The 15904-nt window shown below is 41.4% G+C and overlaps 2 protein-coding genes across 2 annotated transcripts in view; one reads left to right on the top strand and one right to left on the bottom strand.

Moving 5' to 3' along the window:
• The first annotated feature begins 5617 nt into the window (after window positions 1-5617).
• Window positions 5618-9600, top strand: kics2 (KICSTOR subunit 2). Its single transcript, XM_067581525.1, has 3 exons — window positions 5618-6085; window positions 7258-7546; window positions 8342-9600. Exons 1-3 carry the CDS (start codon window positions 5845-5847, stop codon window positions 9159-9161), a joined length of 1350 nt encoding a protein of 449 aa, XP_067437626.1. The 5' UTR covers window positions 5618-5844; the 3' UTR covers window positions 9162-9600.
• Window positions 9601-10257: 657 nt separating this feature from the next.
• Window positions 10258-15904, bottom strand: part of LOC137175699 (SLIT-ROBO Rho GTPase-activating protein 1-like) — a 37944-nt gene continuing 32297 nt past the window's right edge. The window contains exons 22-24 of the mRNA XM_067581523.1: window positions 15161-15292; window positions 13732-14074; window positions 10258-12407 (exon numbers count right to left, since the gene is read on the bottom strand). Of these exons, the coding sequence (XP_067437624.1) occupies window positions 11964-12407; window positions 13732-14074; window positions 15161-15292 (919 nt within the window). The 3' untranslated portion in view covers window positions 10258-11963. The remainder of the gene's footprint in view (window positions 12408-13731; window positions 14075-15160; window positions 15293-15904) is intronic.

Raw genomic sequence — 15904 nt, 5'->3', positions numbered from 1 at the left:
AAAACCGTTTTTTGTACCAGGCTGTAAACATATTTATTTCTCTCTCAGACTTTCGAAATGTGATCGGACCGAATGAATAAAATTCTGATAGTGAGACGAGTCATTTCGCGGGGGTTGTGATGCTCAAAAAAATTTATCTGCTGATTTACGGATGTCTCTTTCACAATGTAAGTCTATGGAAAAAGGTATTTTTTGGGCCCAATAGCGTCATGTGACGTTGTAATTCCATGGTTTGGCCGCTATGTCAAATTGGCCTCACAGCCCGGCGCTGTTCCTGGGGGCTTGGGTTTTCCCTTCTATGGGGGCTGCCATGTTGCACCACCATGTTTCTACAGTAGCCCAGAATGGACAAACCAAATGCTGGCTCTAGAGAGGGCCTTTCGTGTTTTTCATGAATTTCATGGCCACCGTAGATTCTCCTACATGCTATCTGCAACCTCACTGTTGGAGGCCACTAAATTCTACACACTGAATACTTTTGTCCAGCAGGAAGACTTTAGAAATGTTAACAATATTTACATATGCAGCAATTTTGGAATTTTTAATGAGGGACAAGGAGAAGATTTTAAGGATTTTTTGCAATATATATTTTATTATTAATTTACACTCCATCAAACTGTAGATACTATAAGCAAAACAGTCCACACATTTCATCATTTCCCCCTAAAAGGCCCAGGCCACAAAAACAAACCAGCCAAACGTACAAAACCCCCCAAAAAACAGTGCTTTAAAGGTGCAGTGTGTAGAGTTTAGTGGTATCTAGCAGAAGGGACTTGGCAGAAATGCAATATAATATTTATGAGTATGTTTTAAATAGCGTATAATCACCTAAAATAACAATCATTGTGTTTTTGTTACCTTAGAATGAGCCCTTTATATCTACTTAGGGAGCGGGTCCTCTTCCACGGAGCCCGCCATGTTGCTCCGCCATGTTTCTACAGTAGCCCAGAATGGACAAACCAAACACTGGCTCTAGAGAGGGACTTTCACATTTTTCATGAGTTTTTTGGCCACCAGAGGGTCTCCTACATGCATAGAAGGAGAGGGGGAGGGGAGGGGGTATTCAGTTTGTTGCAATCTGCAACCTCACCACTAGATGCCACTAAATCCTACACATTGCACCTTTAATTATATGTATATATTTAATTATATAAAATGAGCCAAAATTATGTTTTTAACAAAAGTACATTAAACAATATTCTTAATAACAATACATCTATTCTCTCTTTTTTTTGCACTTTTCTTATTGTTCAAAGTACAGTATTTTATATACATCTTAAAACATGTATGGATGTGACTAAAGTAAAGTAGCAAAGCCACAATGTAGAAATACTTTGTTTCAAGAAAAAGTCCTAGTGTTTTTTTTATCTATAAAATGTCAGGAAACAGTGAAAAATGTCTGTTATAATATCTAGAGTACAAGGTGAAGGTCTTCAATTATCTTATTTTGTCTGATCAACAGTTCAAAACCCAAAGATATTTAGTTTACTATCACATATAACACATACAAGTTTCAAATCTTCACATTTGAGAAGCTGCAATCAGCATTTTTATTTGGAATTTTTCCTTAAAAAATAACAAAAAAAACATTATTTGGTTATCAAAATAGTTGCAGATTAATTTTTGTCAATCAACTAATTGATTAATTGACTAATCATTGTAGCTGTAATTATGACACCATTGCGCTTCCACAAGCATCCTCTGCCAGACATATAATTCATGCACCTCTGCTGATCATTACGTAGTTTAAAGCTTTGCACAAGATGCTGCCTGTAATCTGTTATCACATGGGAAAGCATCAGAGCACAAACAGAGCTCTGTCCACACAGCACCATCCCTTCCACATGAACACAAGCTCTGTTGTGTTCATCCTTTAGTGGGAGCATCTCAGTGGGTGACTTAAGAGTTTTTTTTTTTTAAAAAGAAAAACCTCCTGCCTCACAGTGTGCTTTTTTGTGTATGGGTCATTAAAGGGAAAGATTAATAAATATAATTTCCTGTTGATTAGTTACACTCTAAACTAACATACTGAGTATACAGATGGACAGCAGAGAGGTGGCGTCTGCTGCAGAAGAGTTTCTATGAACTTTGTCCACTGTAAGAAATGTCCTGTAACTGACATGAAGATGATAACAATCTTTGTTCTGTGTCAAAGAGTAAACTACAAACGATATGCTGTTGTCGACCATCCAGGACTTTGTACACCTCCAGAGTCAGGAAAACAGGCACTGCAGACGGCTCACACCCTTGACGTAACTCATTCCACTTCTCCCCTCTGGGACGGCACTACAGAACACTGTACACCCAAACTACCAGACAGTCAGGAGCCCAGATAAACACTGAAAGAGGTTTTCCTTGCTGTAATCATTCCTCCTGCTCATACTGGCTATTAAAAGCTCATGCAATTATCACGCATTTTCTGAGAATGATAATTTTTTAATGGAATAGACTGATTGAAACTGATTTTTACACTTATTTTATACACCTATTTATCAACGGTTCCTGCTGCAAGACACTAAAAAAGCTTCACCACAGTCTAAAGTGTGTTCAAAGCCCAGAATAGTTCTATATATATTAGTTAAAAATAGAATAGAGCTGCAAAATTCTCTGATTCCAGCTTCTTAAATATGAATATTTTCTGGTTTATTTATTCCTCTGTGACAGTAAACTGAATATCTTTGGGTTGTGGACTGTTGGTCGGGACATTTTAGGTTGCATCTTGGGTTTTTGGGAAACGGTAATTGGTATTTTTCACAATTTTCTAACATTTTATGGACCAAACGACTAATCGAGAAAATAACTGACAGATGAATCGATGATGAAAATAATCATTAGTTGCAGCCTTTTTTTGTTGTTCTGTAAAAAGCCACTGTTGACGTAACAAAATGGTTAGTCGATTAATGGACTAGTTGGTCAACATGCAATTAATAACCAATAATTAAGAGTAATCAATTAAATAATTCATCAAGAAAAAAAGTCAAACATTTCCTCCTCAAGCGTGAAAATTTGCTGCTTTTTTCTGTTTTATATCATATGTTTGGTTGAATATCTTTGGGTTTTGGACTTTTGATTGTGATGGAAACAATAAATCAAAACAATAAGCTGTGAAATGAATTGATAATGAAAGTGCTTGTTAGTTGCAGCCCTACACTTTTGTATTTGAAATTTCTCTTCTGGTTTTTCAGACTTTCTTTTAGATAAAAGTAACTCACAAAAAACACCAAAAAAACCTCAACTTCTCTGTTTACTGAAATATTTGTGCTTCTCTCATCTGGCTAAAATAATCAATGGAAATCAATGTTTTCTACCGTTAACTTCAAACCAAAAGAGCGACGAGATAAAAATGATGCAAGGTTGAAGAGCTTTAGCACATCCCTGGTGATCACATTTATTTTAATGGTAAATGGACTGAACTTGTGTGGTGACTTTCTAATCTTCCAACCTGCTCAAAGCGCTTGTACACTACGAGCCACATTCACCCATTCACACACACACATTCACACACCGATGGCAGGGGTCAAAGTGCCAACCTGCTCATCAGGAGGAGGCGGGAATCAAACCGTCAATCTCCTGATTGGTGGACAACCCGCTCTACCACCTGAGCCACAGCTGCCCCATGGTAACACTTTACTTTAAGTCTTCCTCTTTAGCATTTATAAACAGCATATAAACATTTAATAAATGACTTATAACACATTTTAATATAGTTATAAGCAGACATAAGGGCATTTTAAGTGTTTATCAATGTGCAGTATTGGAATTATTTGTTTACAAACATTAATAAACACTTATATCTGCTTACAACTACATTATAGTGTGTTATAAACCATTTATTACCTGTTTACATGCTGATTATAAATGCTAAATAGGGGGACTTGGATTAAAATGTCACCATCCTGATATACTCTTCTACTTGTCTGGATTTAAAGGCAAAATCAGAGCAGTTCAACAGTTTAATGTTTTTAAAAAGCACAATGTGTGATGCCAACCACCACTGAAATTCAAACCACAAGACTCAAACCTGCCATCACTCTCAAACTGAAAGACTTCATTGTCTTTTATTGACCTGATTTCTCTTAATACACAGTCACAAACACTAGAAAGCAACTAAATCAAAGTCATTAAAAGTTTTCTGATGTTGCGAGTTGGTTTAAACCTGTAAAACAGACCTATATTCATGCTTTAAGTCAAACTCTAATTATATATATGTCATTTATTTGGTCAAAAATAACAAATTGAACATTTATTATTTGATTAATGGACTAATTGTTGCATCTTTTTTCTTTTTAAACGTTTCCACAAACTGTACAAAGACCCATTTAAATTACTTTAAATTAGCCTAACTATGGTAACATGATATTTTTTTTCCAATTCATACACTGAAAGAAGACACTCACTGAAATTATGTCTGTGCAAAAACCCCAGATCATCTGCATCTAATGGGGAATTCTTAATAAACTGAGGTTGACTTGTGGCCTGACCTGCAGCGTGTGACCAAAGGCTTCCCAAAGGCACATAAGACTACAGTTCAATGCCAAAAACCAGCAGCCATGGGGCGTGATTAAAACACCAGCAGTCTGTTCCGGTCAAACAAAATTATCACCTAAAATCAGTAACATTTACTTAAATTACTGCAAGAAACCATGAAGAAAAAAAAAAGAAGATGATGTCACCTACCAGGCAGGGAGGAATGGAGTAGGTTGAGTGTAAATGAGGTTTGTGCTCATTTTGAAGCAGTTGAAACTCTTTAAGGAGAGCAGAGATCCACCCCTGGAGAGAGAGAGAGAGAGAGAGAGAGAGAGAGAGCGAGAGAGAGAGAGAGAGAGAGAAAGAGAGAGAGAGAGAGAGAGAGAGCAATATGGCAATAAATGCATTGAAGGAAGAGGCAGGCAGGGCAATGTATGATTTAAAAATCAAGTTATTCAATGTTAATGTTCCAATTAGAATCTGGATAAAAATATCTGATAATGTGATTTTACCAATAGTTTTATATGGAAGTGAAGTCTGGAGCCCTCTCAGTAGATTGCAGCATGGCTCATGGGACAAACACCCAATAGAGGCCCTCCACACTGAATTCTGTCAAAGAACTCCAAACGTTTAAAAGGAAAACATCAAATAATGCCTGCCGAGCAGAACTGAGACATTTCCCGTTACTGTTAAACACCCAAAAACGGACAATAACATTTTGGACTAAATCTAAATTCAAGTCTAAAAGTCAACGTTTCCATTCAAAACACTAAAAACCCCGAGAGCTGAACCCTGAAAACAGCCCCATCAGTCAGCTGATAGTGAAGCTAACCAACCAGGCTCCCATCAGCAATAATTCAAAACGACACAATTTTTTAAAACTACTTATTTGGAGAAATGAGACAAAAACCCAAAGTAGACTAAACTGTTATTTGACTCTAAACAGTAAATATAAATTGGCTGAGTGTCTCCTCTCTGTCACTACTACTCTGTCATACTGTGACAAAAAAACAAAAAACAAAATATACACACACATATATATATATACACTACTCCTAATAATATACTACTGTCATTTCTGTCACTACTACAATCTCTAGCGAACGTTTAATTTTGGCACTCTTGACATTCCGTAGTATTTACATCCTGATAAATCAATATGGCGTCAGGCGGTTAGCGACACAGCTGGTTATGTGCACATTTTTTAAATTATTATTGTTTTAAGCACATATTTAAAGGTTTTGCCGACACAGTTATTTAGAGCTAGGTTTTAAAATAATGTCAAACTGCTGTGAAGTCGGTCAACTGTGCGTGTTTCGGTTGGAAGGATGGTAGTCAGTTTGCTCTGACAGGCAGCAGCTTCGTCATCTGTGAGCCATGACGGAGGTGGAGGAGCTGCGGCCGGTTCCCCGGGAGCGGGCCATCCTGGAGAGCTTCTTCACGCAGCTCGGTCTGTTTTCTTTCGACCGGGCCAAGGACTACGTGGAGAAGGAGAAGGACAACAGCAGGAGCGCCGGAGCCGCCGGGGCCATCTGGGCCGCGCTGCTGGCCGCGCTGGCTCACCTGGCCGCCGCGGAGAAGGCGTACCACAACATGACCTTCCTGGGACAGAAGATGGGTAATTAATCCCGATTATAACCACAACATGACTGCTTATGATTACTCCAAAGGGTGGGGAATACTAATTTTGTCAGTTTTTAATTACAGGTTACTCAGAAGCATTAATTTGGATAGTAGAAATTTGCTCTAATACCAGTAAAGGACAGGTTTACACATTTACAAGTGTGTCTTAAAACAACAGTCAGGTGTCCATATGAACAGTGAAAGAGGTTTTCCTCGCTGTAATCATTCCTCCTGTTCATACTGGCTGTTAAAAATCCCCTTCAAAGAGCTTTCAATGGAAGTGATGGAGGCCAAAATCCACAGTGTGTCCACACAGTCATTTAAAAGTTGATGTGAAGCTTAAATGAGGCTTCAGCAGTCTGAGTTAGTCATATCAAGTGGATATCTGACATATTTACAGTCTTTTTAGCATCAAATTCCCTCTTTGTGTTTCCTCGGACAGTGTTTCCTGTTGAGCTGCAGGTGGAAGTATAATAACAAAAAGAGGGACTTTGGCACTAAAAAGACTGTAACGTTGAAAGATATCTACTTGATTTGACTCATTTGGACGCTGAAGCTTCATATTAGCTTCAGATAAACTTTTAAATACATTTTTGCACAGAAGGAGGACTGTGGATTTTGTCCTCCATCACTTACAGGAATGATTACAGCAAGAAAAGCCTCTTTCTCTGTTCATTTGGACACCTGACTGTTGTTTTAAGACAAACTAGATAAACCTTTTGCAGAGGGTGAATCACCAAGCATTCTTCTATCCAAAAAATGGAGAGAAATATTAACTGGAAGTTACTGGAAGAAGTTAGACCAGGGAATACCAGACCTTCTTGTTAAGTGTCCTTTACAACTTTCACACCTTTTCAATAAGGGTCCAAAGCACAAACTAGAATGATGCACTCTATTCTTTTTATTCCCTGAAATATTTCTAAAACATTATCTAACTGTCTATCACATAATAGAAAACAGTTGTATTAATGTTCAAATAACAGGCAAAGTTTAAACGCTTAAAGTCTTATTACCTTAGTTTGATCATGTGTGAGGTCATAGCAGTCTGACAGCTATATATTTCCACCACCAGATGGCGATGTAGCACATAAATATCAAAGAAAACTCAACTGTTTCAATCTGTCTCTATATACACAGCAGTTAAAATCTTCCTCTCTCTCTCTGCAGGCGGCCAGTCCTTCTTCAGCCGCAAAGACTCCATCCGAACCATCTACACCTCCCTGTACAACGAGCTGAGGAAAGTGGTGACGATGGGGCGCCACAGCCAGCCGGGCTCCGCCTCCTACCTGGAGGACCTGCTGTCACACCTGTCAGAGCAGCTCTGCCACTTCACCCAGGCCCGCATGGAGATGGCCGACCTGTACGAGAAAATGCACTCTCTGGGCAGCCAGAAGAGCATCAACTCAGACGAGCTGGTCACCACGCTGGAGGCCGTCCTGCACAAATACAGCTCCAAGTGTGTATCTGTTTACAGACTAACAGAGTACATTTACTCAAATACTTATGTGCAATATTTAGGTACTTGTACTTCACATGAGTATGTCATACTTCACTGCATTTCAGAGGGAAATATTAGACTTTTACTTAATTTTAGTCCTTAATTGAGTCCTTTAAGTCTTTTTAAGTGACAAAAAAGACCAAAAATATCCTTACTTGAAGTAGATTTAGCTGATAATACTGTAAGATTTTTATAGTGTGGTGTTAACTCCTTTTATTTAAATAAAGGGTTTGAATACTTCTTCCGCCACTGATACCTGGTTTGGCCTGGATTATAATAAACACAAAGGTATTAGTGAGATAAAAGATAGAACTTTGTAAAGGAGAGGATGACATATTGGGGTTGGAGAAGGAGAACTTTTTGCTTAATCTAGCAAATGTAGGATTCCACATCTTTCCCCAGAGACATGTCAGCGAAATTGTGTCCTGCGACTGTAGCAGGAACACAAACCGCATGATTGAACTGTTGACTGAATTGCAGCAGGTTGCAGTATGACACACCACACATCACTAGTTTGACCGTGCACTGAAGGATGAAGGTGATGCCCTCTGCAGCAGATCTGGAGAAATAAATGAACAGCAAATACAGAGTGTGTGTGTGTGTGTGTGTGTGTGCAGGCTGAGCTCACACTCGGATCCAAACTTTAATGCGAAGAGGCAGCTGTTTCTAGGTCACGACAAATTAGGCCAACCTCTGTGTTTGCATTTGTTTGCTTGTGTTTAATTACCAACCTCCTCTTCCTCGCTCTCTCAGATTCCACCACCCCATCCTGGGCCGCGTGGAGGAGAGCTTCCAGACCGAGGTAGACGTGGTGACCCAGTTACTGCGCTGCCAGGCCCAGGTGTCCGAGTGGCATTTCCTGCCAGCTCTACTCAGCCTGCACGGCGCCAACTCCAAGCTCACCGCCTGGGGCCAGCTGTTCCAGCGGCAGAAAGAAACCCGCAAGCATCTGTTCGGAGGTCAGTCCCAGAAGTCCGTGCAGCCTCCTCACCTGTACCTGTGGCTGCAGCGCTTCCAAGCGGCGCTGCTCGCCAAGTTCAGCTTCTACTTCCACGAAGCCCTGAGCAGGCAGACGGCTCCGGCCGACATGAGAGCCCTGACCGCCCGCACCACGCCGGACTACCACGGCAAGATCTGCTCCTTCATCCGCAAACACGACGCCAGCAACGTGTCTCTGGTGTTTGACAACCGCGGCTCAGAAAGCTTCCAGGGCCACGGCTACCACCACCCACACTCGTACCGAGAAGCACCGAAGGGCGTGGAGCAGTTCCCCGCCGTGGTGTCCCTGCCGTCAGGAGAGCGGCCGCTCACGCACTGGCCCAACGTCATCATGATGATGGGGGACCGCGCCGCCGAGCTCAACACTCTGGACAAGGTGGTGCACTTCTATGATGATAAAGTCCAGAGCACCTACTACCTGACGCGGCCCGAGCCACACTTCACGCTTGTGGTCATCTTCGACGGCAGGAAGTCAGAGAAGGATTTGCACATCGCCGCCTTCCTGCAGGAGATCTCAGGCTCGCTGAGAAACTCCAAACCCTTCAGCACCCTCAAACCTGGGTCGAAGGGATGAACTTCACACACACACACACACGCCTGATGAAACTCAACTAATACGGAACCTGTTTGCTCGAATCATTTCTCTTCTATCTTCTTTGTGAAAAGTTGTTTTCTGTGGTCCAACGACTGGTTGATTCAGCGGTCCTTTTATGTTGCTTTGAATCTCATTTTGCCAAAAATATTCCAGACCAAAGACATGCACCACTTGTGTAGTGTTTCCCTCCCACAAAGGATCACTCTGTGAATTTATTTTACTCGCTGATTCTTAGGCCAATGACAGCATAACACACGCCTCCACCTTGTGAGGAATAGATGCGCTGCTAGTGCTCCATGCCTTTGTTTAATTAATTTATAAAGGATTTTAATTATTTTGCATCAATTACCATTTTAACATGTTTTTTTTGTTTTTTTTTTTAATGATACTGTTTAAATAAAGGTTTGAGATGATTGCACACCTGGCTCTAATTCCTTAAAATGTAAATGTTGTTAGTGCTGCAACTAATGATCATTTTCTTGATGAATTAATCAGTTGTTTGGTCCAGCAAATGTCAGAAAATGGTTGAAAATGTCTTGTTTGGTCTCAACCAACAGTCCACAACCTAAAAGTATTCAGTTTACTGTCATAGACGACTAAAGAAACCAGAAAACATTCACATATGAGAAGCTGCAGTCAGAGAATTTCAAATTGATTTATTCTCTAAATAGAAGTCGATTTATTTTTCTCAATTTTGATAAGAGCCCAGAACAAGAAACTGAAGATATGTTTGTGGTAGTTTAGACACAGTGATGCCAGTTTGTCCACCAGAGAACTGACAAGTTTATCTTAAGTTTATTTATTATATTTATTATTGGTCACAATCATGTTGTCATTGGATTTTTAAAAACTTTCAAACATTGGTATTTGCAGACAGAAAAAGTTTGGGAACCGCAGTGTTCAAACAAAACAAATAGCGACATCTGATTTAAAGAAAGTCTGAATCAGTTATTGACTTGAATGCTAATTTATTCAGGTTTATTTATAATATAAATACAACACATTGATACAATCCATTTGGCTATATGAGCTCGTCTTCAGGAAGCTCAGTTTTTCAAATACAGCAACACTAACAGACAAAAACCATTTCCTTTATTATCAAACACATTCAAAGAAACCTCCCTTTGAGTTAAAATGCACCAACATGTTATGATGCTACATGCCAAGTACACAGTCCTATACATCAAAGTGCAATGTCACAATGGGTTAATGCTAGAATTCATAATTCAGTAATCTACTAAACACTTTATGATTATTTCATTCGGAGTGCTGCTGCTCTTCGTTCTGGACATGCGTGAGTGGATTCACAACTCCCCCCAAAAAAGACAAGGATTAAAAAAAAGGCACTTTCACATATACACACACACACACACACACACACACACACACATCCATAACCCATCTCAGCACGTCATATCTCATTTGAATCACCACACTCGCATCAGTTACCAGCCCGGTTGGAGGCCACATTCAGTGTGCTGTTCAAGTGTTTTTTGGGCGTTTACACACAGAGCCCCACCCTGTTAGCTTCCTGTGAATTTAAGGTTAACTAGTGACTTCAGTGTAACAAGCAGGTAAACCATTATTCTGACACAGACACACACACACACACACACACACACGAACATACACATACATACAGAAAGTGGCATGCTTTTTGCACTCGCTGCACCATTTTCTCAACTTGCTCTTGCGTGTTCTGGCACTCAAGGCAGGCATGAATTATCTATCATCTATCACTATTCTAGTGCTTCTGCACTTACAAGGGAGCAGAACAAGGGCAGGCAAGCAGGACACACACACACACACACACACACACACTCTTGCACACAAACGAGAAAGAAATCATACACCCACCCCATCCCAGAAAAAGTTCTGTCCAAGCTCTTAACTCCCTCCACCGCTCAACCATCACACCCTGTTTGAAGCTCCGGTCTGGGCGTGGGGGGCTTTCCATCCGAAAACACAAGAAAGGCTGTTAAAAAGTTAAGTGAGCCGCAGCGGCAGCTCACCGAACATTCAATAGATGGCTGAACAGTCGTTAAATACTGGAAACATTCATTAAATAGCTGGACATTGGTTAAATAACGTGAGTTTTGTGTCACCGACGACCTCAAGAGGCGTTTCGTGGTTTGAGGTGTAAGTGAGCTTAGCAGCTGAACCGAGTGAAAAATAAAAAAATAAATCAAGTCACACAGACGTTTGTTGTTGAACCATCGTTGGCTTCACTCTGCCGTGTCCTCTTCCTTCACTTCCTTTCGCTTGTCACATATACAGCAGCCAGTCGAGATAGTTTTTTAAGAAAACAGCAGCCTTTTTCGTGATAGGCTCTTCAGCTAACGCAGGCCTATCTTCATGACAGTACAGCCAACATTCACGTCACTGCAACTACATTTTACTGGAGTTGAACTACACTCCCCCATGTCTCTCTGACTATTATCTCATATACAGGACAGGATGCTCTGCCTCCGCTCGCTCCTGTATCTCTATCAGCAGTTCTTTTAGCTAACCTTTGATAAATGCTTCAATACATGGAGAAAGTAAACTCCTACACACCAAGAGAGTTACACACCAACCTGACAACACATAAATATCATGGCATATCATATCATAGGTCATGTCATATATTATATTTTATTACTACATTAAAACCCTTTTTGTCCTCCCTACCATGTCTACCCTCATGTTGATTATAAACATTAAGCAGTACCCTGATCTCCTCTTCTGGCCCATTTTTGGCCCGGGTAGGCCTGATTCGGCCCTTTATCGGCCTGGTTTGGCTCACATGGTGCAGGATTTGTCTAGTGGTGGGGGCAGAGGCGGGGTGCTGCTCTTGGGTGGTACCATAGGTTTGGGCCTCAGGGCGGGGGGCCGCAGTGGAGCCCCAATACGGGCGGCCGCCACTGGCTTGAAGGAGCCCAGGGTGTCTGGGGAAGGGTTGGCCGGTCTGGGAGGTCCTGGCGGAGGTCCAGGGAGTGGGCTGATGGGGCTCAGAGGACTGAGAGGGCTCGGGGTGCCGGGGGTCCCGGGGGTGCCGGGGGTTCCCGGTGTGCCCGGGGTACTTGGGGTGCTGTGGGGGCTGGGAGACTCGGAGGAGCAGGTGGTGATGGGGCCGTTCTTCACCTGCTCCAGAGTGTCCAGCACCACGTCAGGAGCCGGCCGGCAGCCCTGCCGCTCCAGCTGCCTCAACTCCCCCAGAGCCACAGTTACCGTCTCCTCGATGTCCTGCAGGCGGAAAAGAGGAAGATTAAAGGGGTCATATCATGCTTTTTGTGATTTTCTGTTATTATCATACTGTTATATACATGTTAAACATGGTTATAGATCCAAAACTTGAGGTGAATGTATCGCATGGATGTATAAAGAGAACTGGATACAGCGTCAGAGGCGGGGCCCCATTCATTCCTATGAAAGTTGCTCAGTGGCGCATGAAGCCAAAAAAGTTCGACTTCCAGGTATAAAATCTTCCGGGATCACTGGGCCCATAGAGCAAGCGCACTAGTTGAGCCCTCCGGCTAACTTGAATGGGGATAAAACAATTCAATCGTGCAGCTCTTTTAGACTCTCGAAATGTGATTGGACCGAATTGGTCAAATTCTGATAGTGAGACAAATCATTTCGCAAGGGTTGTGATGCTCAAAATATCTGCTGATTTACAGACGTCTCTTTCACAATGTAAGTCTGTGGGAAAAAGTCTTTTTGGGCCGAATAGCGTAACGTGACATTGATATTACACAGTTTGGCCGCTATGTCAAATTGGCTTCACAGCCCGTTGCTGTTCCACGGGGCTTGACAGACTGTATGTAGAAATGCTGCCTGCAAGTCAAAACCCAGGGCTTCAACCTACTCTAAATGCTTCATTTGCAAAGTTACCTCTACTTGCTCCTTGCGATGACATCGGATTGTTTGTGCAAGAGGGCATTTTCCAGTGTTACTCTTTAGTCTTTTTAGTAGAAAGTTAGTTTCTTTGTGTTTCCTTGCTGAGCTACATTGGAGGGATAGAAAGGCCCAGTTCCAACTCCCTTTTAATTGTTGCTTATTTAGTCATTAACATTTAATATCAGAAAGAAACACCTATGATTTAAAGCCAAGTTATCAGCGGCAATAATTGATTTTTGACCACTAGAGGGCAAAGAAAAATCCAAACAAGCTGACAGATATACAACTGTATCATCAGCGTACGCAGTTAGCAGACATGTATCTAGTACACACGATGCAACATTATCATTTATTTAAAGTCATGTTTTATGGCCATGTAGTACTGAAATGATTATTCGATTAATGACTTTGTTGATCAATAGATTAAGTAATTTATAAAGTGAAAATGCCAAATATCTGCTGGTTGCAGCTTCTCAAATGTGAAGATTTCCTCCTCATTATTGTAAGCTGAATAATTTTGGTTTGGACAGTTGGTCGGACATAACGTTTGTCACTACAAGCAACTCCTTTCACATAATTCAATATTACTACATTAAATATTGATTAATGCAGCTTTAATTGAATGTGTGTGTGTGTGTGTGTGTGTGTGTATGTGTGTGTGTTAGTGTACCTGTGCCAGCGTGTCGGGGTCCAGTGCTCTGGATCGATGGGAGTCGCTGAATCCATGCTGACCACTGCTCGAGCGCCGAATGGGCGTGTCTTCCGGCCTCCGCAGCGATTCGTGGCGGCTCACCGTCATGGTCACTGCGGCAGCAGAGCGGCGGCGGCGCTCTGGGCTGTCGAGCGGCGGGGTCAATCCCTGACCCCGTCCCAGCAGCAGCTCCCTGGGACTGAAGTGACCCGTCACCGGTGGCGAGCTTCGTTCCATCACCCCGCCGTTCCCGTGGCAGTGGCTGTCGTTAGAGCGACCGAGGGGGCGGCGGAATAAACCGTCGGTTCGCTTCCTCCGGTGACTGTCATCAGTAATAACATTAGGTTGAGTTAATAATAACATAAAAACAACTACATGAATGATTCAGGCGTGAAGGATGATTGTGGCTGCTGTGAATGATCTACTTCTGTACATCTTACCTACGTATGTTTTCTAAATGTTTTAATGGATCTAACTGGAAAAGAGTTTTATTATTATTACGTTAACAACAAATTATTCAGGCTGATGTGTTCAAAGAACAACAGGTTCAGCTGTTAAACATAATTTCTCAACATTAAAAACGTGTTTTAACTTTGACTTTTTTATGTCTGCAGTTGACTTGTTGGTCTCAAATATGCATTTGTTGGCTACATACTGTACATGATATCAGCCCAGTGTTATGTAATGATGCAAAAACAAGAGGCTGTGGTCAGTTGAGGAGGTTAATGGCTGTTTGCAAGAGCGTGAATATCGGCATCAACATACAGTGACTCTGAATCTGTACATCTTCTTCTTCAAAGTGTGAGCAAGTATTGTGGTTTTGGCTGGTTAAGTCGCTAGTTTTTACCACAAGTTTAGGTTTGAAGTTTTATTCCCCCCCTTTTTTTAAAGACCTTTTATCTGTTAAGGCCTCAGTATGCTTCAAACGAACTCTGCTGTGTCGGATTCAGATGCTTTCAGAGGATCCAACAAGCACTTTGTTTGAAAAGTTTGACAATATTGAGATTATAGAGCTGTTTTGTTAATATGTAATGTTTTATTAATCCTAAAAAGTTAATATATATTGTGATATGTTTCATTCACAAAAAATGTTTTATATTCTTCATCAAGCAAACGATTTGGATGCCACAGCTCTTCCATGGGTTAGGTCACTCTGCGTCGTTTGCCATCTCACATATTTCTTAGACATATATTTTTAGGGATGACTGTGAATGAAAGTGAAAGGTGTCAAGATGCCCGCAGATGGAGGAACGAGTCACATGAGAAACGGCTGTGATAACATCATGATGAAATTCACTGGTATTTTTAGAGGTGAGAGAACAAGCTGGAAAAACAGGTTTAAAATTCACTGCGGCTAAAACAATCCGTCCTCCTCTCATGATAACAGAGGGCGTCTTACGTGACAGACCTGTTATAGGTCTCTGGTGGTCTGATGTCGGTGGGAGAGCTCAGTTCGCTCCTGGACCTCTTGTCTTCGGTGCTGCTGCTTCCTCCGTCGCTGTCAGCTTTCTGACTGAGTGTATCTGACATGACGTCGGCCCTGAAGACAGCGAGCACAGACTCTCAATCAGGACAAATCACTCAGGAAACAGGAGAGCTGAACTAACAGAACACACCAATCATCAATTAACTGATCAATAGAGTGCGGTTAGTGACTCCCTCAGTCCGATAAGCCTGTTAATCAACGAGGTGTGCAACCCAGTGAGTAACGAATCCACCCATCACTGCAGCTTGTCAAAGAATCAAATGGGCCACTTATGTTAACGAGAACTTCAGTGTGGTCTTGACTATTATATATCACACTAATATGTATCATATCATTAAAATGAGGAATAAAGGAAAACTAAAAGCAAGACAAAACTTGCTGAAACATAATCAAAGTCTATAATAAATGTCTCAGATCCGTCTGTGTGGATTTTAGTGATTTTATCCACAAGAACAACATAAATACTTGCAGCCAATGTGCAACAATTTAAATAAACACTTTTCCAACCACTAGGTGCATTTAAATTTTGCATTAAAAACAAAACCTCTTAACATGGTTAAAGCAGGAACGTTGTTTGTCCACAGCAGACTCTTCTCCTTCAGTTCATTAAATCCCTGCAGCATCTAAAGGCAGCAGGACAGATGTGTTGATACATCTGCAGCCTCT

Source organism: Thunnus thynnus, chromosome 23 (genome assembly GCF_963924715.1).
Source record: "Thunnus thynnus chromosome 23, fThuThy2.1, whole genome shotgun sequence".
Taxonomy (NCBI): domain Eukaryota; kingdom Metazoa; phylum Chordata; class Actinopteri; order Scombriformes; family Scombridae; genus Thunnus; species Thunnus thynnus.
This window is presented reverse-complemented; position numbering and strand designations above follow the sequence as displayed.